The sequence below is a fragment of the Microtus oregoni genome, unplaced genomic scaffold, assembly GCF_018167655.1.
Source record: "Microtus oregoni isolate MIOR12 unplaced genomic scaffold, Mior012 000004F_ref0000308, whole genome shotgun sequence".
In the NCBI taxonomy this organism is placed as follows: Eukaryota; Metazoa; Chordata; class Mammalia; order Rodentia; family Cricetidae; genus Microtus; species Microtus oregoni.
The window spans coordinates 23,469,290-23,494,499 of NW_024543063.1; the positions used below are offsets into that span (position 1 = coordinate 23,469,290).

Genomic DNA, 25,210 nt, shown 5'->3' on the forward strand with positions numbered 1-25,210 from the left:
GAGACATTTTCAGCTTTTCATTTCCATAATGAATATCTTAAGCTTAAAGTAAAAGCTTATTTTGGCTCACAATAGTGGAGGTTTTTTCTGCCCCACTGGCCTTGTTACATTTGGGTCTTTGAGGCCATATATTGCTAGTGTATATGGGAAATCAAAACTGTAGAACTCATTGCCGGGGAGCATAAAACAGAAAAACAAACAAACAGGGTCTACAATTCCTTACAAGAGCACCCCCACTGACCTAAAGCTCTGCCCCTATGACCACTTTCTTAAAGTTTCTACCATTCCCAATCAGCACCAAGCTAGGAAGCAAAACTCCATCACATAAACCTTTGGGGGACACTTAAGGTCCAAATGACAGGCCACTCAATATTCTTATTCCCAGTTAACTTTTCCAACAAGTCAAACAAAGCAGTATTTACTGGTGTTCAAAGCACAGGACTTTTATTTCTTCGTAATGTCCTCTAGCACAGAAAAGTCAAGAAGAGAAAAAGAGAATAACCAACAATGCAAGCAGTTGCAGAGGGTCCCCAAGTAACAGCATTGTACCTGGCCTAAAGACATAATGTCTACTTGGGAGGAAGACAAAGGGTAATGAAGGAGGGGCGTCTATGAGACGACAAGGAATACAACCCAGTGATGGAATTGTTGAGTTGGTAGCATACTGATGGATATACACCAAACCTGCCTGGGCCTTGTAGGGAAATGCAAAACTGTGTCAATTCTAAAAATAAAGCACGGTGTTTTAAACTGTGGAAGACAGCAAATAAAAGTGCGGACACTGTAGTTGCCTCACTGATAAAGACTTAACTAAACTTCCAGAAATAATTACATAAGAAAGCCAACAGGAAGAGAACGCATGAAGTTGTCATGGACCCAAATCTCTACCTACCGAATTAGAGAGCCAGGAAGCATTATGTCACATGACGGGGTGGGGAAATATGAAAATAAATAGAAGGAAAAAATACCTAAAATAACTATGTTTATGAGGGGCAAAGCTAAAAATATGATATGATTAGTTTTTCACATTACTAGATATTTGTATCTGTGACAATAACTTTGATGATTATAACCGGGGGAATGAAAACAACTGGAAACCAACTCAGAGCTCACATGAGGCCATGTCTGCAGTCTGCAATTACCTAAGGGAATGCTTTGGCAATACTTTTCCACTAAGCAAACAATAAATTAAACTAGGCTTAAAATAGCAAGCTGACGTTGCTCACAGTCCATTTCCTCTGCATAGATACCTCTCACAAAAATAATGAATGGAACCCTGGGAAAAAGAAACAGCATTAAGAGTGCTAACTCAGAAACGTTTAAACAAGAAAATCTTAAAGAAGTATAGTTGAATAAACTGGGTCTTAGCTTTGAAATTGCTAAGCATCAAAGAGTCTCTAAGAACTTGTGTGAAGATACACACCTCTACAGAAGCCTGAAAGCACAATAGTAATGACTTCATGGCACCTGAACCTGCTGTTATGTGTGTTATGTGTGTTGCTATGGGCTGCCCAGCCATTGGAATCTACCATACAGGGACTATATTTTAGCCACAGAATAAATTCAGGAAGAAAGCAGAATCACCAACAAACTTTCTAAAGAAATAATTTCAAAATCCAGATAATAAAAGAACTAAAATATTCAGAACTTAAGCCAACAAACTGTTTGAAAAGCTGAACTGTTCAAACAGGGCATCTCTAGGGGTTTGAAGGTAACTACCTAACAAGGGGCAGGCTACTCCCAGGATTTCCACTGGGCACATATTTTCCATTCTGCTTTCAAAATGATGCTTCAAGATTTCCTGGGAATGCACAGGAAAGCATCAATTCGCATCCCTGTGATAGAACTGTGAGGTTGCTTTCTTTTTTTTGGCAGATGTTTAACACATAGATAACATTGATGCATGACATGCAGATGCTCGCAACCCAGGATATAAAACCCAAATTCCATATAGAGCCTTGTATTAAATTTTTAAGATTTAAAAAATTTTTATTTTAGATAAGTGCCTGCGTTTGTATATGTGAACAATATATGTTCCTGTGGAGGCCTGAAAGGGGTGTTCGATTCCCTGGAACTACAGTTGCAATGCGGATGCTGGAAACCAAACCTGGGACCACTACAAGAGCAGTATGTCCTGTTAACCTCTTAGCCGTCTCTCTAGGTCTCCCTTCTCCATCTAGAATTTTAAAGAATCTCTTTTTCAGAAAGGAAATGAATAAAGCAAAGCAATCTCAACCAATATAAAGGCAAGATGATCCTTCCACAGAAAAATCTTCCTTACTTTTCTAGTTTTAATAGCCTTCTAAACCCAATAAAAGAATGTCTTTATGCTCAAAAACATGGCAAACTTAATCTAAACAATGAACTATCTATAAACACTAGTTATATGTATTTTATTTCATGCATATTTATATATTTAATGGATACTATATGGTGATCCCTCTCCATTCATAGGTTCTGCATACATAGAGCCACTCAATTGCTGATCAAAATATCTTTCTGAAACAATAAACCCAACAACTCTGTTCTGACAACATCACTATGTCATAGCTAACACAGAGAAGAGCAATTTGGGAAGTTAGAACTGTATGAGATATCATGAGCAATCCAGAGATAACTTTAAGTGTTTAGGACAGCTCTACGTTGATCACATGGAGATACTGTCTGATATCATACAAGGTACTTGGACATCCTGGGATTCTGGTGTCCTCGAGGGATCAGGAGACAATACACGAGTCTTGACCTGATCATGAGCCTGAAACTCAAGAATTCCCACATTCCATGATCAACTCTGGCGGGCTCAGTAATGCCACTCAAAGACATTAGATTCCAACCCTGCAACCTCTAGATGTTATTTAATAAGATATAGAAAGATATTTTATAAGATAAAGATGTTGTTTTATAAGATAAGATAAGAGGAAGGGTCACAGCAGATTTGATTAAATTAATGACTTTGAGGGGTGGATTATCCTGGATTATTTAATGATCACTGAGCCCAGCTACAGATATCCTTGTAAGAGAAGGGAAAGGCAGGAGGCATTGGAGGAAAGAAGGCAGTGTGGGCACACAAGCAGAGGCTGGAGTGATAGAACCACAAGCAAAGAACATCTGCAGCCCCACAAACTGCAAAGGGTGATGGATGGATTTTCCTGTGGAGCCTTTAGAGAAAGCATGGCTCTGCTAACACCTCACAATGTCTGGCCAAGGAATCTGATTCTTGACTTCTGGTTCCCAGAATTTGGGGAGAATACACTCCTATTGTTTGAAGCCACAAAGCAGTATTCAGAAACCCAGAACAGAGTCCTTCCATGTGCACTTGAGTAAACCTGCAATTATTATGCTGAGCATACCAGCAAGTCTGACACAAGACAAGCCACAAATTAGACAGAAAAGGTCACTGTCCTTGAAACTATGGAAATTCTGATCTGGGCAGAAAGAGAAGACAAATGTCCAAGTTGCGGGCTTAGAGGAAGCTGTCTTCAAAAGTGCTACTTAGGATAGAGTTACTTGCATACAATTTCCCAGAAAACCTTCTCAAGTACAAACAATTTTTTCCTTATCAACTTCTTGAGCCTATTTTAAAAGGTATGTTGATTTAATATTAAAATTTAATAAGAAAAATGAAAGTAAGTAAAAAATGAGAAAATCGCATTAAAAGTTTTACCCACATCTTGTTACCCAGGGATGACTTATAACTGAGAGTGTGTTTCTTCTAATATTCTAAACAAAAGCTGGGAGTTGTTATTTCTTTAAGATTTATTTATTTAAGGTACACTGCTGTTTTGTCTGTATATCCATGTGGAGGAGTCAGATCCCCTGGAACTGGAGTTACAGGGGGTGAGCTGTCATGTGGGTGCTGGGAATTGAATCCCTGTTCTCAGGAAGAGCAGCCAGTACTCTTCACCACTGAGCCATCCCTCAAGCCCATTATTTTATTTTTTTAAGGGGGGAAGAATTGTGTTTGGCTCACAGATGTAGGGTACCATCCATCATAGCAAGAACGCATAGTAGCACCTCACCTTGTACCCACAGTCAAGAGAGCCATGTATCTTCTTTGATTTTTTGCATAGTTTTACAGAAACAGTATCCTTGAGTTGGCAAGACGGCTTAGTAAAGGTCGTAACTTGTAAGCTCAAAGACTTGAGCTTAATAACCAGAACCCAGGTTTTTAAAAGTACATTTTAGAAGGTTGGGCATAGTGGCACACCTTCCTGGAGCACATGTTTTCTCCTTTCTAACATACCTGATGCCCTTATCCAGGTAAACTGGATCCCCTCCCAGCTCCAGAGTAGAACACCTCAATAGAGCCCAAGCAGCCAGAAGATTCTGTACTTTAAACATAAACTCTGCTCTCAGGGTGGACACGTGACAGATCCAATATGACCACAGTACACACAAAGGCAGCTGCTTAGAACAATGGGACAAAGTCTTCTGCAGTATGCTGTGTTGGGCAGGCTTGGGGCCTGGAATTTTAAAATCAGTTTGTGTTAACAAAACCATCCTGAGTGAGTTAACACAGACCCAGAAAGACAAACACGGTATGTACTCATAAGTGGATATTAGACATAAAGCAAAGGATAACCAGCCCACAGTCTACAACCCAGGGGAAGCTAGGTAACAAGAAGGACCCTAAGAGAGACAGACATACATGGATCCCCCTGGGAAGAGGAAATAGACAAAAAACAATCTCCTGAGTAAATTGGGAATGTGGGGGGGTAGAAGGGAAAGGAGGAGGGGAGGAGGAGAGGAGGAAGAGAACATGAGGGATCAGGATGGTCCATTGGGGGAAGGACAGAGAGGAAGAACAGTGAAAGAGACATCTTGATTGAGGGAGCCATCACGGGGCTAGTGAGAAATCTGGCACTAGGAAAATTTCCAGGAATCCACAAGGATGACCCCAGCTAAGAATCTAAGCAATAATGGAGTGGAGGCCTGAACTGCCCCTTCCCTAGAATCAGATCGATGACTACCTTAATTGTCATCATAGAACCCTCACCCAGTAACTGATGGAAGCATGTTGTGGGGAGCTGCGGGCTGTGTTCCTGCCGCCCCAGATCCCAGATGCCTGGCTAGCTTATGCCCCAAAATAACAACACACAAACTGTATTCTTTTAAACACTGCTTGGCCCATTAACTCTAGCCCTTACAGGCTAATTCTCATATCCCGATCAACCCATCTTTAATAATCTGTGTAGCATCAGCATTACCGGGAAAGATTTAGCATATCTGACCTGGCAGCTTGCTTCATGGCATCTGCCTGGGAGAGGGGAGCATGGCCTCTGGTCCAGAGAGCAGAGCTGTCGAGTCTGAGCTCACTGCCTCTTCCTCCCAGCATTCTGTTCTGTTTACTCCACCCACCTATGTTCTAACCAATAAAATGGGCCAAGGCAGTTTCTTTATTTTTTAACCAATGACCTTCCTCCATCAGAAGCAGAAGCAGAAACCCACAGCTAAAACCCATAGCAACAATATGAGCAAAGGAGTCAAGACCATGATAGGATACCCACAGAAACAGCTGACCCGAATTAGTGGGAGTTCACTGACTCTGGGCTGACATCTGGGGAACCTGCATAGGACCACACTAGACCCTCTGAATGTGGGTGACAGTCTCATGGCTTAGGCAGAATGTGGGGCCACTTGTAGTGGGACCAGTATTTATCCCTACTAATTGAACTGACTTTTTGGAGCCCATTCTCTATGGAGGGATACCTTGCTCGGCCTACAGGTGGGGGGAGGCTCTGGGACCTGCCTCAATGTAATGTGGCAGACTTTGTTGACTTCTCATAGGAAGCCTCACTCTCTCTGAGGAGCGGATGGGGGATGGGGTGAGGGGCAGGTGAAGGGAGTGGGAGGAGGGGAGGGGAGGGAGAGGAAACTAGGATTAGTATGTAAAGTGCAAAAAAATGTTTTCTTAAAAAAGAAAAGAAAATCTAGTCTAGTCAGGTGGTGGCACACGCCTTTAATCCCAGCACTTGGGAGGCAGAGACAGGTAGATTTCTGTGAGTTTGAGGCCAGCCTGATCTACAGAACAAGTTCTAGAACAGGTTCCAGAGCAAGTTCTAGGACAGGCTCCAAAGCTACACAGAGAAACCCTGTCTTGAACCCCATTCTCCCTCTCCCAAAAAAACTAGCCTAAGAAGAACTCTAGACATGAAAACAAGCAGAATCCTGGTTATACAAAGCAAGAAATGTTGACCCTCCTCTTTGAATTTACAAATGAGAAGCCAAACAAATTTCAGTAGGTTAAGATAGTTCAAATTTCCTGTTATTTTTGCCCATAGCATCAAGATTCTTACTTATCTATGACTTTCACTAGTGACCAGACCACTCAGGAGTCTGAGATATAAATGAATAAGAAAAGGAGGTGAGGAGGAGAGAGGAAATAAGGAAAAAGAAAATGGAATCAAGGAAGGAAAACCTCAAGAAACTCACAAAGTCCACAGGGAGTAATGATTTAAAAAAAAAAAGTGTGTCCTTTAGAGTCCATGAGATGGTTCAGTAAAAACTCCTCAAGATTTTACTGAGTACAAACTTGGGTGCTGCATTCAATTTCCAGAAGCCATACCAAAGTGAAAAGAGAAAACGTCAATTCACAAAACTGTCCTCTGACCTCTGCATGGCCCCTGACAATAATAACTTAAAAATTAAAAATTAATTATCCATTAAACAAAGGTTTTTTGGCTACTGTCAGGTTTTTCCCACTTGTTACATTTTTTTCATTTTTTTTTATTATTTTTTTTTCATTTTAATAAACCAGTTCCCCCTCCCTCTCCTTCTCCCACTCCCCCACCTCCCCCCACTTCCTGCCCTCCATCCACTCCTCAGAGAGGGTAAGGCCTCCTTTGAGGAGCCAATAAAGTCTGGCATACCAAGTTGAGGCAGGAACAAGCCCCTCCAAGCCCCATATCAAGGCTGAACAAGATATTCATTCCACCATAGTGAATGAACCCCCAAAAGCCAGTTCATGTACCCAGGGCAAGTCCTGGTGTCATTGCCAGAACCTCCCCTCCAACAGATCAAGCCGCATACCTACCACCCACATTCAGAGAGCCTAGTTCAGTCCCATGTGAGTTCCCCAGCTCTCGGTCCAGAGTCCGTGAGCTTGTTAAATTTAAGAAAGCAAGAAGTAGTTGTGTTTAGATTTGCTTACAAGAGAGTCTAAAAGAGAAGAAAGGAGACATGTGTCAGCTACCACACATCCTGATTTAGAGGAACAGGAACAATAAGGAGTATGGATATAAGTGTACTCTACACACTGCTGCTGGTGACCATCGCTGCCCCATTGTTAGCTCCATCCGATTGAGCAATGTCTCAAAGATCAGTAAAGTGCATCTTGGGGTGTGTCTGAGATGGTGTTGACAGAAAATATTAGCTCACAAGCGTTCTGATGGAGGGGACCGATGAATCCCTTGAGGGACTCATATTATTGACAGTGGTATTTGGAGAGTGAAGGAGAGAATGTGAGTCTAAGATGGAAGAAGTGGTTCTCTGGAAGTGCATCCCGCATCCTGTACATAGATTGGGCTCTTTCTCTCGTCCTTCCACTTCTTGTACCCCATCATGGGAGTGTCCCAACACAGGGTTCTGCTGCTAAGAGTTCTGTCCATTTACACGGGGGCCAAGCAACCACAGACACAACCCTACGCAGTCATGAACAAAATAAACCTTTCTTCTTCCTGAGTTGTTTATGTCAGGTATTTGCTTACAGTGGCACAAAAGCAACTAATAAGATGTTCTTCATCCCCTAGAATTCTGTCTGGATATTCAAATAAGAAACTGATTTTGAAAAGGAAAAATCTACATAACAGAAATTGCCAAATTCATTTGTGTGAATGGGTGTTAATGGTTAAAGAAAAGAATGTGCTTTCGTTTAAAATGAGGAAAATGTGGTAGCACATGACTCGACCTCTAATTAAATAAACGTGCGGTCACATAAACCCAAAAGCTCAAATGGAGGAAACAGACACACGTGGCGCTGATTTCAAGCGTGTTTCAGTTCAAGTCAGGAGCCCTTATCCCAAGTTCAATGGCTGGATTTCACAGCTTGGACTGGCTGTTGTACATAACCGCTACACGGCAGGGTTTGGGAACTGCCAGCAAAACCTCTCGGTTCCGTCCTGTGAAACTATCAATCAACCACATCGTGCTGCCCGGTTTGATATCGAGTTGACACAAGCTAGAGTCATCTCAGAAGAAGGAACCTCAAAGAAATGCCCTAGTGAGATGCGGCTGTAGTAAATCTGTAGGGCATCTTCTTAATTAGAGATTGATGTGGGCGGACCCGGCTCACTGGGGGCAGTGCCAGCCCTGGGCAGTTAATCCTGGATGGTAAAAGACAGCAGACTGAGCAACCATAAGGAACAAGCCGCTAAACAGCAGACCTCCATGGCCTATGTTTGAGCTCTTGCCTCCAGGTTTCTGCCCTGCTTGAGTTCCTGTCCTGACTTCCCTCAATAAGGGACTGTTACTTGGAATAGATAAACCCTTTCCTTCCCAAGTTGCTTTTGACCATGGTGTTCTTATCAAAACAACAGAAACCCTAAGACACGCATCCTTCTTGACTGCTAAGGGATTATTGCTGCTTCGCTTGAATTCAATGAATCTCAAGAAAAGTGGCATGAACATTCTTAACTCCTTGTTGAAAATCGTTTTTTTTTTTTTTTTCTGATAGTTTCTGACTTTACAGTGAGAATAGGACATCAAAGTCCTTAGGTGGCGCCTTCAACTGTGCCAGCTCAGTGCCCCGGGGGAGGGAGAATGGGGTATGTACAAATTTCAGTTAGACAGCAGATGTGGCTCTGTGACAGACAAACAGATAAAGGATGCTGGACACTTCTCAAGCTTCAAAAAGAAAGCTCGGTCACTCCCTGTGTGGGAAGTATGGACGTGAGAAGGGAAGAGAATGAGGGGAAAGCTACCTGTTTCATCATGTACCAACGGTATTCAGATGAGTGAGGAAATTTTATGTTACAATATAGTATTCCATGTTATATATAATGTATTTTATAATAAAGTATATTGCTTTTTAGTATATGCTATGCCTCTTTTTTTTTTTAGAAAACTGAATTTAAGATTCTGAATTACTGGTGTGCTTTGCATAAATCCAGATGACACATAACACTTGCCACCTTGCTTTCTTTTTTTTAATTTTTATATATTTTTTAATTTTATGTGCATTAGGTGTTTTGCCTGCATGTATGTCTGTGTGAAGGTGTCAGGTCCCCTGGAACAGGAGCCAGACAGTTTGGAGCAGCCATTTGATTGTTGTTAAAAAAAATAAAATAAAAGTAGAGAGAGAGCATTCTATGTCAATTAAGATAAATTCCTGAGCCTTGCACCCTTAGATAAGCATGGCCATCAGATAACTCACTCTTTCTATTTGCTTTCCGTCCTGTGTCTTTGGCCTCTGACTTAGCACAACACAGAAACCAAGCAGTAAAGAGACAGCCTACAGAATGAGAAACAATGTTTCAAAACATTCCTCTTACAGAGGGTTGGTGTGCAGAACAGATGCATAAGGAACTAAATGCAATTTGAACAAAGAAACCCCAAATAATCCGACTTTAAAATGAAGCCGGGATATAAATAAATATATCTCCATGGAAGATAGTGGCATGGTGAACAATTTCGTAAACTCTGACCAACTCTGTTAGCAGCTGAGAAACGAAAAACGTAAGCCCCAAACTGCAGTGAGGTGGATCCCCACCTCAGCTAGAATGGTTTTGATCTAAAAGCCAAAGATGCTCTCAGGGATGTGGAGGAAAGACAGCTCTCCACTGTGAGCAGAAATGGGAAGTAGCAAGCTGTTCTGGAGAACTCTATGGACAGTGCTAAGAAACAGAGGGCACACTTGCCTTAGGAGACAGCCACTTCTGGATGTGGGTAAAAAGGAAAATGATATCAACAGCTTAAGGAGCGACCTGCACACTCATATCATTGCTGCACTACTCCCAATGACAACTAAGATAAGGGATCAAGCTAGCTGCCCAACGTGGATAAATTGGTAAATAAAATATGGCAGATGAAGGAAAGAGAATGATTTTCAACCATAAAATAATAAAATGCTATCTTTTGAGGCAAAATATATGGGACTGGGGGTGTTTTATTGTATAAAATAAGTAAGAAACAGAAAGATGAAAACATATGTTCTCCATCGTTATGTTTTAGATTTTTAAATTTTTCTGTGTGGTGTATGTGGTGCTAGTGTCTGGTGGGTTGACTACTTAGTGTGTGTGTGTGAATGTGTGCATATGTTCATACAGATATGCATGTGTACACATAGATATGAAGGCCAGAAGTCAACATCGAGTGTTTTTCTTCCATTGTTGTTTATATTTTTTTTTCTTTTGATTCAGGGTTTCTCACTGAACCTAAAGCTCAATGATTCAGACAGGCTGGATGATCAATGAGCTTCAAGGATCCCTCTTTCTCAGCAGCTATCCTTTGCCCCTGGGTGCTGGTGTTATAAGCAGGTACAAGCATGCCCAATCTTAAACATGTGTGCTGAGTATCCAAATTCATACATGATCAGTATGCTCTTTAGCAACTGAGGTACCTTCCCAGTCTCGTGGCTAAGATTTTAAATGACAACCAGTGATCATGTGTTAATGTGTGGTCTCAGGTAAGGACATTATCAGGACGTGGTAAAGGGATTAGTAGGTAAGCCATAGGTGGAGGAAGTAGGTAGCAGAGGGCAAACATGCTCTTGGGAAATGCTGGAAATATGGCTCCTTCACTTCTCTTCCTTCTCCTTCCCCTCTTCCACCTCTCAATTCAACATGCTTTTCCTGTCATGATGTTCAGCTTTGCCACAATCATGAAGTAACAGGGACAAGCAATCTGGTCTGAAACCATGAACCCAAACCACTCTTTCCACATTGTCAATATCAAATATTTTGTCACAGCAATGGAAAACCAACATACTTATATGATTGCTGAAACATAATGAATTGTGGCAATGTATGGTGGTTTCCAGAGGCTGGGGGTGGAGGGGTGAGATGAGACAGTGAAGGTGGGAAAGCAGTCACCCAGACAGAAGTAATCAACTCTGGTGTGTAGAGAACAGTGCGGGGGCTCTAGTGCACAGTAACCTGTCACACACTTCACAGATAAATATTAGAGCGGCCTTAAAAGGCTCTAAACACACAGCAATGACAAAAAGCTGAGAGCACTAATTAGCATGGTTTGACCAATACATAGCACACATAATTACTGAAGTCTACATAATACTGCACATGTTTGAGCAATTCTTGTGCTAATAACTGTAAACAGAGACTGAGTTGTCATTTCCCAGCCGCCCAAACCCAAATAATCACACAGAAAATATATTAATCACAACGCTCAGGCATATTCCTCACCAGCTCTTAAATTAATACATTTCTATTAATATATGTATTGCCACAGGGCTGTGGCTTACCAGTAATATTGTGGCATCTTTCAACAACTACATGGTGTCTCTAACTCTGCCTATTTTCTCTCTTTATCTCTATTTGGATTTCCCACCTGGCTTTACTCTGCTAAGCCATTGGCTAAAACAGCTTTATTCATCAAGCAATAAAAGAAACGCATATATAAAGAACATCCCACATCAAATAACTTTTTACTTTTATGTGAATGGAAATGCTAAATAATATGATTTGATCATTGCACATAGTACCCAATAAAAATTTATAATTAAAATTGTAGTTTCATAACGGAAAAAATATCCAAAATAAACATTTACCCTGGCTCTGACCACTAAGTCGTGTAGAAAGTTAGCTACGTATAAAAGAAGTGATTTCAAATTTGATGTACAAAGGGTCAAGCAGTCTCAAAGGAGATCTGTGGAGGAGTGTGGCCACTAGCCTAGTTGTTAAGAAGCACCAGAGTCTGTTACTAGAGACACTGGGACAAACCTGGATTCTGCCAGTTATTCCCTGAGTGCCAAAGACAGGATAAGGAATATCTTCTTGCCTCAACTAGCTCATCTATGGTATGGTGGTGCACACGGCCCTTAACCCACTGAGTTGTCAGGAGGGTGAACCCGTTCTGAACCAGGAAAGGAGCATAGACACAGTAAACACACTAGAAGTGTTAACCAACCAGCTGCTCTCCAGGATCGCAGTTCCTGCATTAGTGTTTTTATCGCTGCTCATCAGCATCAGCAGCATCATCACCACCGCCACATCAACATGATCTCTGCTTTAATCCACTTTCCAGAACCGAGGGCAGTGGACCAAGTAGGACAGCACCCCCTTGAGGCCAGGACACGCAGAGGCATAGAGCCCACAAGTGCATGCAGAAATCCCAGACCCTAGATGTCTCATCCTTGCTTTGTCACTTGCCAGTCAGTCAGTGCACAGGTTACTTACATTTATATTACCCATGTCACACCGCTCTGTGGGCAAAATTCTCAAGCACCAAACAGCACACCTTCAGGTAAATTTCATGGTAGACTAGAGGGCAAGCTTCTGCTCTCCAGCCCTAAAGCTTAGTTCCTGGGAAAAAGAACTTGGGAATTCTGAAATACACACACGTTTCTAAAAGTCCTTGTGATTGGAATATTGAAATGGCTCAGTAGGTCATGACACCTGCTGCCAAGATGGACACAACCTGGGTTCCAAGCCCTAGACTCATGTGGTAGAAAGGAGAAAACTGACTCCCAAGAAGTTGTTCTCTGACTTCTGCATGCTAGGCATTGCACACACATATGTGTACACATTCTCTATAAGAAAGTAAACAGTAACCACACCATGAGGATCAAGAAATTAAACAGGAAAGAAAACATACTTGAGATTATCTTACTTGGACCCTCGTATTTCCTCTGCTTGTTTGTACACTGCATTTCCTACAATCCCTTTCTCCATGACTCCCACATTCAGTGAACTTTCAATGTGTGCTGACTGAACAAATGTGTGGTAGAAGGTGAAGACACCCAGAATCTCATCATGCAAGATAGAGGCACAGCAAGTAGTTACCCAGCTGCAGAACCACACGTAGCCTATGAGGCTCAAAGATAGAGGCACAGCAAGTAGTTACCCAGCTGCAGAACTACACATAGCCTAGGAGGCTCAAAGCACCTCCAGTGGGAGTCCTACAATGGGCTATCTTGTTAAAAAAGAAAAAAAGGAAAAGAAAGGAAAAGAAAGAAAAGAAGAAAAAAGAAACAAAACTCCACTAAAGGAAAAAAAAAGTGGCAGAAATAGAGGAGAACACACAAAGACCCAGCTGCCCGAAACATGAATAGCCTGGCAGAGCAATCTCTCCAGGACCCACTGAGAATACAGATCAGAGGGAATCAGGCTATCCAAGATGAGCGAGGGTCTCATGACGCTAACCTTCACCCATTCTCAACTCCCCCTCTCGTTTGATTCTTCCTGCCTCTTTTCCTTCCCAAAGTAAAAGTTATGCAAGTTCATCTTGGGAGCTATTAGGGAAGAAGAAGCAGTTCTGTGTAAAGACGGGGGGGTCCCAAACCCTGGCCCTGCAGCTGGGCCAGCATTACATTATGCTCATTATTCCTAGGACTCACGAGTTTGAGAGAGAGCTCCTTCTGCAGCTGGCGTCTTGTGAGTTGAGTTACTCACTGGCAAAAAGAGAGAGGAAACAGTGGACTCTGTTCTTGAGGATGATTGGGGGCCGGGGGGGGGACAGGGGGAGGTTTGGGGATTTTTGAACAGAATTGTCAGAATTTCCAAGGTCTAACCTTTAAAAAAATAAACAAAGGAATATGACTTTGAAAACAAGCATGGCATTGTCATTGGGGGGAGAAAAAGGCAGTAGCAGCATATTTCCAGTTAAAATTTAGGGGTATAAGTCAATAGCGTTCAGTCTGAGAATCACATGTTAAGGGCTTTCTTCCTTAGGGCAGAAGGGTCAGATAAAACGGAAATGCTCAGGGACCTGCAGAGCTGCAGGCCCTGACCCCTGATTCTAGGAGTGCCAGTATCTATCCCTTGAATCACCACCAGTTCTAAGGATGCAGAGTTCACACAGTTCTTTGATGGTCTAATGGGATGTCTTCCACCTTGGCTACAGAAACTCCTCCTGGATTCAGCTGAAATCACAGCTAACTTCTCTTCGTCCAGCTAGCCAAACACACTGATACCTGGACACTGTCAGTACACATACCACATAATATCCATACCTTAAATCCTCTTCTGATGTGGGAAGTCCTTCTGTATATGTGTTGCTTTTATTGGTTAATGAATAAACAAACTGCTTTGGCCTTTGATAGGGGAGAGTAATGCTAGGCATGGGGCGGGGGAGAGGAGGAGCAGCTAAACTGAATGGTGGAAGAAAGGAAGTGGAGTCATAAGAAGCCATGTAGCCACTACTGCAGACAGATGCGCTAGAGCCTTGCTAGTAGACCAAAGCCATGTGGCAATACACAGATTAATAGAAATGGGTTAACCAAAGATATAAGAGCTAGCTATCAATAGCAACCAGAAATGTACAAGCACCTCTGCCTACGGTCTTCTTCTTAATCTCTTTTTTAAAAATCGTGTGTGTGTGTGTGTGTGTGTGTGTGTGTGTGTGTGTGTGTCTATGAATGGGCATTGCATTTGTGAGTGAAGGTCCCTGTGGATGCCTGAAGAGGGCATCAGATCCCCTAGGGCAGTGGTTCTCAGCCTTCCACATGTTGCGACCCTTTAATACAGTTCCTCATGTTGGGATGACCCCAATGATAAAATTGTTTTTGTTGCTACTTCATAGCTGTAATTTGCTACTGTCGTGAATCATAATATAAATATCTGCTGTGCAGGATATCTGATATGCTATGCAACCCCTGTGAAAGGATCATTCAATCCCCCCAGAGGAGTCATGACCCACAGTTTGAGAAACACTGCTCTAGAGTCAGCATCACAGGTGGTTGTACGCCACCTGAATTGGGCACCAAAAACCTAAGTCTGGTCTCTTAATTCTGATCTCCACAAAAACGTAAGTGTTCTGTAACCACTGAACTATCTTTTCATCTTGCTAGATCCCCATGTCCCCAGATCCTTAGATCCCCAATATCTTTTCAGAAGTAAAATAAATGAGAACAGCTTGAGGGCAGTACATGTACGTGGGGAAAAGATGAATACTGAACTCTATACACTCTCCAGAAAAATGAAGCTTTCATGGATTTCTTTATTCCCCTAGAAAATGACCGCTCCTCTCTTCTTCCTTCCTGTCTCCCCTCTCCCTTTCTCTCTCTCCCTCCTCTTCCCCCTACTTCTTATTACCCTGTTTCCCTGTCACACACACACACACCCTTTTATAGTTGGATGAGGTTGCTATGGCTTCTTTGTCTTGTTTTTGAGCCAGGGTTTCACTATGTAGCTCTGGCTGCCCTGGAACTCACCATGTAGACCAGGCTGGCATTGAACTCTCAGAGATCCGCCTCCCTCTGTATCCCGAGTGATGGGATTAAAAGATCAATGCCAGTACACCATTTTCATTCTGAAGCTTCTTTGAACTCTCCCTTGCATTTTAAGCGCACACTTTGGACTCCATCAAATGAAGCTGTCCTCCTTAAATTCAACCCCATGTGCTTCAAGTCATCATCTTCTCTAACAGGAGTGGAACTCAAGATGACAAGAGCACATCTTCCAAAGGGTGCACATGAACTTATTTCCAGTTACTTTCCAAAGGTCAGTATTTTTCTAGTTCCTTGGCTCTTCACCAGTGTTATACATGACAGACCCAAGGCCATTTTATAATTCTCTCCCTCTAGTCAACTATTCTTGGAAAGGAGAGTTACCCTATCAAAGACACCCTTTTAAAAATGGAGTCTTAACTTGCCTAAATCCTTATTACAATTAGAACAATATCGAAACTCCTTGGCATGGCCATAAAACTCTGCTTAGCTTGACCACCCCGCTCAAATCTTCCTCAGCCTCCTGAATCCACTGGCTTATTTCTTTCCCTTCAAAGTGACTACAAGCCCACATCCACTTCGAAGACTCAGCATTCCTTGTTCTTTTTACCCGAAGGGAGTGTCCCAGAAGCTCTTAACAAGCTGGCTCTCACCAGCCAATGGCCTGCACGTGTGTTCTCTTCCCCCTAGACTCACAAGGAGCAGCTACAATTCCTACAGACGTTGTGGCTCTTGTCCACATTCTGCCCCTGAGCCTGGCAGGCTCTGAGCAGGCAGTAAGTATGCGTGGAATGAAAGGATGTGCGAGGGTTTCTGCGACGACTGTCACCCCAGATTGCTGCAGGTTCCAACCTGACCGCAACTATGCAACAACAAGAAACCTGACCTGCTTCTCCAATAGGAAGTAAGGAGGAGGGTGGGTCCAAGAGGTTTTTAAAAGATATTATAAGCAAATGCGCATTTCCCCCTTCTCCTTGTTATGTTTTCTCCACCCTAAACAAGCTCCTGAGGGCAAATATGCATGAAACATATTTTCTTTGTTATCACTAAACTTATTTCTATATTCACTAACTCAAGCAAAATAAAATAGGATATGAGGGAAAAAACCTTAAAATTTACCAAAATTGGAAATTTTGTTTCTAGTTTCGTTTCCATGTCAGGGTTGTAGTTGCATAAATGAAAAAGGGTGCTTTTGTTTTTAACAGATTCTGAGGCATGAATATTTAGTATAAAATCTGAGAGCGGAAGCAAAGAAAAATGCAAAATAACCCCCAAGGAGACTTGGGAAGTTTCAAGTATTGTTTTGCTTTAGTTTGGGGTTGGGTATTTTCATTCTTTAAGATATGTTTTATTCAGATTATTAAGATATTGTTTTAGTCACATTGTAAATACAAAAGGAGGAACTACCATGAGAGACAAAACCCCTTGTGGACAGGAGAGATGGTTTAATGCTCAAGAATGCTTGCTGCTCTTGCAGAAGCCTGGAGTTTGAGTCCCAGGACCATATCCAGAAGCTCATAACTGTCTGAAAGTCCAGCTCTTTGGACTCTGCTTGCTCTTCCAATTACATGAGCATCTACATGCACACATGCACACACATACATAGACACACACACACACAGAAAAACAATCTAAAAAAATAAAATTTCCCTTATGAAAATTAAAGTTCCTTACAACCACTGAAAAAACAATAAGAATACTATTTTTTTACACATACTAAAACCTATGTGGTTGAGGGGTATCCCCCATATGATGAAGAATGTTCCTATTATTGAGAGAAAAACCAGGATGTGAATTCAAACTGACACCACTCAATATGCTTGCTAGTCATGCAATATTTTTGCTCTTGAAACATGAACACCACTGAGAAACAAGACCTTCATGTTACACATGCTTGTGTCTAGCCCACCAAGAGAAACACTGTTGGCCCCATGTCTGGTACCTTGCATCCACTATGAGTCCTCGTCTTCATCAGCGGTGTGGTGGTACACAGCTCAATGGCTTCCGGTTCATGGAAAATGACCGCTGGCATAGGTTCCTTTTTCAGTGTCAGGACATTCAATTTAGACTTCAGCATAGTCTGGAAGTGCTAAAAAATGCAGAGAAACAAACCAAGAGAGTTAAATCACTTGGATATGTATCTTGACTCAATTGCATGTCAAACTTAGTAGCAAATGCTTTGTCTTGATAATTTTGTTGTAGAAGGTGAGGTCAAGAGATATTTACTCAATTGAGTGGGCAAAATCCTGTGAAGACTGGGCTAAAATGAAGCTGTGGAGAACAGCCAGTCCCCAGTAGAGACATGAAGACACAAGTACATGGTGGCATCACCTCACCCGGGATTTGATCATCTGAAAAGATTTTCCAAGGTATCATGTGTATGGATTCCTAGAGACATGATCTGTGTAGATTCAGCATCTGCTGGAAGGATGCTCGGGGAAGGACAATAAAGGGTTCAATGGAAGAGCCTATGTACCCTCTCTCCTGAGCCATCTGTAGGACCTTGGGAAATTTTCTGCTCAGTGGGCTCTTCTTCTCTGTTCTCTCCAGCCAGGACTCTAGGATCCCAGGACTCAGAGGCAGCCCAGTGCATCAGTTTTGAAAACCGTTCCAAATGCGGCTGCATTTGACCATTGCTGTACGTGTGTTCTAGCTTCATTTCTGTCGCTGTGATAAAATGCTCCGTCCAAAAGCAACACTGGGAGGAAAAAGTTCACGGTCTGTTACTCGGGAAAGTCAGGACAGGAACTCAGAACACAAATTTGTAGGCAGTAACCACAGAGGAATGTTGCTTACTGACTTAATCACTTGTTAAGTCCAGCTACCCCCGGAATGATGCCAGCCACATCAATCATTCATTAATCAAGGCCATTTCTCACAGACCAGTATGGTTGAGGCACCTCTTCAGCTGAGCTTTCTTCCTCCCAGATGACTTTAGATCCTGTCAAACTGGCAATAAAACTAACCATCCAACCCCAGGTTTTAGCTTCATTTAAACCATTGTCATGGCATCCAAAGTGTTTCTTTCACTCCCAATATTCTCCCTATAAAAGTATCACCACACAGAAGCCAAAGAGATTCTTCTAAACCTCATCTATGGTATAGCATGCCATGCCTTACTAAAACTCTCCCAAGCATCCTCATTTCTTCATTTTTTTTTTAAAAAAAAGCCTTTATTTAGCTGCTAAAGTTATTCATAACTCAGAGACCTACCGTCCCTCTGGTTCCATCTCTCACCTTCAGGCTTTCAATTATGGTTCCAGCCACCACGGCCTCCTTAGTGTTTGAGAATACACCAGAGACATGCGTGTCCTGGAACCTCTAAACACACGTGTGTCCTGGAACCTCTAAACATGTACTTCCACCCAAGCTATCTGGAAGGCTGGCTTCCTCACTTTTATACAAGCCTTTGCCATGTGTCCTTGCAAGCAGTATACACACACACACACACACACACACACACACACACACACACACACCTACCTCTAACTTCATGGGCATGCAAGCTGGAAAACACAGAACCCTATGCTCAAGAAAGTCACACCCTCACAGGAATTCTTGCTTGGGTTAGTATTCTTGTTTCAAAATACTTAACAACTGCATCTTTAGATTTATATTTTTCAAGTGACACCCATGGCAGGGTGGAGCACGGTCATTCAGAAAACAGTAATAACAGGGACCTCCTCAGTCCTCGCTTATCGGTTGGGTCAGTGACGGCCCATGACTAAGAATTCTGTTGGGACCAGGTACCTAGAATGTATCAAGAGTCAAGGTGAGTATAAAAAAAGTATAAGAACAATAATAAGTATAATAAGCCTATGACCAAGGAAGCAGAGATACAGACAGCCCAAGAAGCCACCCTTAGGAGTCAGAATTGTCTTCAAGTCTTCAAGTGTGAAGTCAGCTGTGTTCAAGGAACACAAGCCATCAAGAGTCCTCGCCTGTGCTTTCGCTGGCACCACTTCATTATATTGGCAACAGCCTACACCGCAATAACAGCAGAGGAAGAAAAGGGGAGGTGGAGCAACCACAGTCACTGCCCTCTGTGGTCCTTCCCTGCTCATTACCTGGCCCAAGGCAAAGCATGATATGCATTTATCAAGAAATAAAATCCAAATGGGCAGGGCAGCCTCATGCAGCACCTTCATCCCTTGAATAAAAGCAAACCACAGGCTCAACTAAGAAACGTCAACTGCACGGGCTGTTACCCTACTCCTATCTTTGCACCGAAGGTGAGCATAGCATCACAGAAACTCAGGTCAGTCATCTAAAGCTTCTGTCCTTTTTTTCTTCCTTGGAGAAGAATTAAATAGTAAACAATGCTAAGAAACCACTAGGACGTTCTCATAAAGAGATTCGTGAGCCAAGCAGAAAGCTTTGTGTTTTTCCTATGCTCTGATTAGGAGACACTGAATTTGCATTTTGCACTGGAGCCTGCACATTATGTAGATAGCTGAGCACACACATGCACACTGTCTCTCCCCTCCCCTTCCTTTATTATCCTTATCATTCACCACACCTTATCATCTCTATAAAATCTTGTACTTGTTTTTGATTATCAAAACATAAGAACCACAGGTGCCCAAGCTCTTTAATCCCATGAACTAGCAAAGGCGCCAAAAATGGTGCCTCACTAAGCACAGAGATCCAAGGAACATTCTGGAAGGTAGGGAAACTGATGGATGAAAGAAAAATGCAAACACAGTTTAAAGCAATGACTTCTAAATCAGAGGTCATAGACTAATCTTGCTACCTCATCCAAGTTGTCATTCCAGGATCTCCTATTATTTTATTTATATATTAAGAATAAACTGTCCCAAACAGTTCTTTAACTACCTCATATAACTCATGTAAAAGTACAAAGGTTTGGGAATTCATAGCATGTCGAAGTATGTATTTTAGGAGTCATCAAATGAGTACTCTGTTGGGCACATGCATGTGCCCACTGTCTAGACCACAGTGCCCAGTTATTGAGCCTGACATTCACCAGGGTGTTGGTGTGGTAGTGTTTTGCAGACAGGACTGAAGGTTTGCAGTAAGGGAGACTGTTCTAGATAATTCAGGTGGGACCATCTACTAAAAGACTTTTAAGACTGGAGCTCAGGCTTCTCCGATGAGAAAGATTACTTCCACTGTGGACTAGCCCCAAGTCTGGGAGTCCTAGCCTCTTCCTCCTGATAGCCTGCCTACAGTCTCAACTTCAGGCTTGCCTAGCCAGCGCCCATGACTGAACATGCGAGTTCCTCCGTGGAGGATCTGTATATGCTACTAGTTCTGTGTCTCTGCTTGAAACTTAAAGGATGCAACCACCTTTTAGGAAACAAAATGACCGGTTCTGATATAGTTTTAATCTCTAGGTAATGTAAGGAGAAGAGGATTATCCTTACATTACCTAGAGTGTCAACAGATGGGAAGGGAGAAAATGGGAAGACAGGGGAAGGGAGCAGAGGGGAGAAGAAGTTTTCATGTTAAGCTGAAAGCCTCTGTCTGGCTCCTACTTGATGATTTCTGTCCACTAGAAGTGTAGTGTTTGGGGCTGCAGTGTGCTATCTGGAGACCGCCATGCGGGTCACTGAGCAAGAGAATGAGATCAGAAAAAGAAACTGCTTGTGAGAAAGAAACTAGGGTGGAAAGATGAGGAAAATAAATAGAAGAGACACTCCAAAGATCAAGTGTCCAGTGGGGGAGGGGTCTGTCGCCGCCAACCTCTTCTACCATGGAGCAGTGAGCCTCCGGGAGCTCCTAGAAGCCATTGGTCCAGAGAGTCACATTCTGACTCCTGACACACAGGGAGTTCCTAAAATGATTCTAAATGTGGGTTCCCTTTCAGGAAACACTACCTAGAACTACTGAGATTGTGGTCAGGTCACTACTGCCATCATCATAGGACCAAATCCCACAGCTATAGGCTCAGTCACAACACACAGGAGGTTAGAGGTTGCCAAAAGGCCCCAGTGCTGACCTGACTATCTGACAAGAGAGCAAAATAAAAGAAATGAACAGGTAAAAAGAAAATCAAAGGCTAAAGAGATGGCTCAGTGATTTAGAGTGCTTGCAAATGCCCCACCAAACCAGAGAATTCACACCACACACACACACACACACACACACACACACACACACACACACACCTAAGTCTTATTATCATTGTTTTGGGATGCTGGAGATTGAAGCCACGGTCTCAAGCTTGCTGGTCTTCCAGAGCACCCACGTTCAGCTCTTAGCATGCACATCATGGCTCACAAACACCTGTAACTCAGCCCCAGATGATCTGAGACCTCAGTGGCCTCCATGGCACCTGCACTCATTTGATACACATACATAAATAAAAATTTCAAACATATACACTAAGGTAGGAAAGACAAAGTTTGGAGTAAGAAAATAACTTCAGCACGCTGTGCTGTGCAACCTCAGCCCCCAGCTCTTCAGTCGGAGTGTACATAGCCAGCCAGGCTCAGGTCAAACCATCACTCGCTGATCCATGCCACACACCCCTCCTGAATAGCTGTGCTCAGATGAATATGGGGTGAGCACAACAGAAGAAATAAAATGTCAGTCTCTGCTTGAAGGCTCCTGGCAGTTTGTTGAGCCTCAAATCACAAGACAAACAACAGGCCTGGGTGACCTCTTCAGGACATATTGAAAAAGCTAAGGTAATAGAATGAAATAGAGAAAATGGTTCTTTAAGTAGAAATTCTATCTCCTAATAGTTTTGTCCTCTTTGCCTCCGATGGAAAAAGATGAAGATAAAGAGGGGAAATAATGTAGATGCTCGATGAGCTGTTGTGTCTGCTGGGATTCATCTCTTATGGTAAATTAACATTAAATCTAACTTTGACCTTGCTATTTGAAGTCTTAGGTACCTAACTGCAAGCGTAGGAGCTATTTCTGCTAAGAGCACTTGGCTGCTCCATACCTAGGGGAAACTTCACAAACATTTATACCCTCAGTTTAGGAAAATGTGCATGCCATAGGCTGATTGAGTACCACATAGCCATATCTAAAAGTCTTGGTTTATAGGAAACTCAAGGTTAGCTGTATCTCTTCTAAGAGATTAACAAACATGGCTGCTAGATTGGCAATGTGGCAATGTAACCTTCTCCTTCAAGGCCAGTCTCAGACTGAAAATCTGTGATGTGAAGAGACAGCCCTTGGCATCCGTCAGCCCATAGCTCCAAATGTGTCTGATGCTCTTATAATATGAATTAATATATTCTTTTTCCTGCTTTAGTGGGCTTAAGCCAGATACCTCTTCCTTGCAAACAAAATAACCCACTACAAACTATTTTGTAACAAAATAAATATATTCATGAAAATAAAATACAGCCCTAGCAAAGCCAGTATGAGATTACATTTATAAACCATTGAAACACAAACATGCTATCTTTAAAAAAAAAAAGAATCCCATACTTCTTTCAATAGTCAAGACACCATGATAAAGCACCCACTCACAATTCTTCAAAAACTGAGCTGCGACCTCATATCGGTTCAGCTAACTGCATGTGGGGTTCACCAGAAGTAGCAATAATAGTAAAAAGCTTACGAATGTGCAGTGATCAAAACCTAATTAAAATTCAAAGATATAATGAAATGTGGGTGTTTCTGGTAGCAGTCTACTATATGAAGCATGATTTCATTACTCCTTGGTTCTAAACACACAACATGTACCCTTGACCCTGCACAAACCTTCACACTGTAAAACACCAATATGTACTGCCCGAAACACCTGGGCTCACAGTAGAGACTCTCATACATAACAGATTGTAGTATTTGTGATGTACATTCAAAGTTTTCTGTTCTCATAGAGATACGATAGTCTGTACAACTTCTGATATTCTCCTACCTACAATCACTTCTCAGGATTCCTACTAGAATATGTGCTTTTAGAATTAATGCTTGGGTTGCTGATTTGTAACAAGAACAGAATTTTCAACAATTTCTAAAATGGCCTTAAACGCATTTCTTCCATTTTGTACTACATGTTCATGAAAACATTCTCAATATTGGCAATTATAAAATCGAAATACCAAGAAACACTGAGAAATGTTGAAGCCACTCTCTGTCTTCAATATCACACATTCAGTCAAGATATATCTACTTATTAAAAATAAATGCCCCTGGACCCAGCAATACCACTCTTGGGAATATATTCAAGAGAGGCCCTATCATACAACAAAAGTATATGCTCAACTATGTTCATAGCAGCATTGTTTGTAATAGCCAGAACCTGGAAACAACCTAGATGCCCTTCAATGGAAGAATGGATGAAGAAAGTATGGAATATATACATATTAGAGTACTACTAAGCAGTAAAAAACAAGGACTTCTTGAATTTTGCATAAAAATAGACGGAAATAGAAAACACTATCCTGAGTGAGGTAAGCCAAACCAAAAAGAGGAACATGGGATGTACTCACTCATATTTGGTTTCTAGCCATAAATAAAGGACATTGAGCCTATAATTCGCAATCCTAAAGAAGCTAAATAAGAAGGTGAACCCAAAGAAAAACATATAGGCATCCTCTTGAATATTAACCTTCATCAGGCGACGAAAGGAGACAGAGACCTACACTGGAGCACCGGACTGAAATCTCAAGGTCCAAATCAGGAGCAGAAGGAGAGAGAGCACGAGCAAGGAACTCAGGACCGCGAGGGGTTCACCCACACATTGAGACAGTGGGGATGTTCTATTGGGAACTCACCAAGGCCAGCTGGCCTGGGTCTGAAAAAGCATGGGATTAAACCGGACTTGCTGAACATAGTGGACAATGAGGACTACTGAGAACCCAAGAACAATGGCAATGGGTTTTTGATCCTACTGCACGTACTGGCTTTGTGGGAGCCTAGGCAGTTTAGATGCTCACCTTACTAGACCTGGATGGAGGTGGGTGGTCCTTGGACTTCCCACAGATCAGGGAACCCTGATTGCTCTTTGGGCTGATGAGGGAGGGGGAATTGATCGGGGGAGGGGGAGGGAAAAGGCAGGCGGTGGAGGAGAGAAGGCAGAAATCTTTAATAAATAAATTAATTAAAAATAAAAATTATAATAAAGACCTCAATATCAGTCAGAACACACTGAACCTAATAGAAGAGAAAGTGGGAAGTACCCTACAACAGATGGGCACAGGAGATCGCTTCCTAGGTATAACCCAAGCAGCACAGACATTAAGGGCAACATTGAATAAATGGGACCTACTAAAACTGAGAAGCTTCTGTAAAGCAAAGGACACTGTCACTAAGACAAAAAGGCAACCTACTGACTGGGAGAAGATCTTTACCAACCCCACAACAGACAAAGGTCTGATCTCCAAAATATATAGAGAACTCAAGAAACTAGACTTTAAAATGCTAATTAACCCAATTAAAAAATGGGGCACTGAACTGAACAGAGAATTCTCAACAGAAGAAGTTCAAATGGCTAAAAGACACTTAAGGTCATGCTCAACCTCCTTAGCTATCAGGGAAATGCAAATCAAAACAACATTGAGATATCATCTTACACCTGTCAGAATGGCTAAAATCAAAAACACCAATGATAGCCTTTGCTGGAGAGGCTGTGGAGGAAGGGGTACACTCATTCATTGCTTGTGGGAATGCAATCTTGTGCAACCACTTTGGAAATCAGTGTTTCGGTTTCTCAGGAAATTCGGGATCAACCTACCCCTGGACCCAGCCATACCACTCTTGGGAATATACCCAAGAGATGCCCTATCATATGACAAAAGCATTTGTTCAACTATGTTCATAGCAGTATTATTTGTAATAGCCAGATCCTGGAAACAACCTAGATGCCCTTCAATGGAAGAATGGATGAAGAAAGTGTGGAATATATACACAGTAGAGTACTACACTGCGGTAAAAAACAATGAC

General features: G+C 42.2%; 1 protein-coding gene across 4 annotated transcripts in view; it reads right to left on the minus strand.

The window, feature by feature from the left end:
• Pid1 (phosphotyrosine interaction domain containing 1) overlaps positions 1-25,210 on the minus strand; it is a 228,138-nt gene that overhangs the window by 96,908 nt on the left and 106,020 nt on the right. For 3 of the 4 annotated variants that reach the window (XM_041650608.1, XM_041650609.1, XM_041650610.1), the window contains one exon: positions 17,283-17,429. The exons of the other annotated variant lie outside the window; for it this stretch is intronic. In XM_041650608.1, the coding sequence (XP_041506542.1) occupies positions 17,283-17,429 (147 nt within the window). The remainder of the gene's footprint in view (positions 1-17,282; positions 17,430-25,210) is intronic. 4 annotated transcript variants of the gene reach the window in all.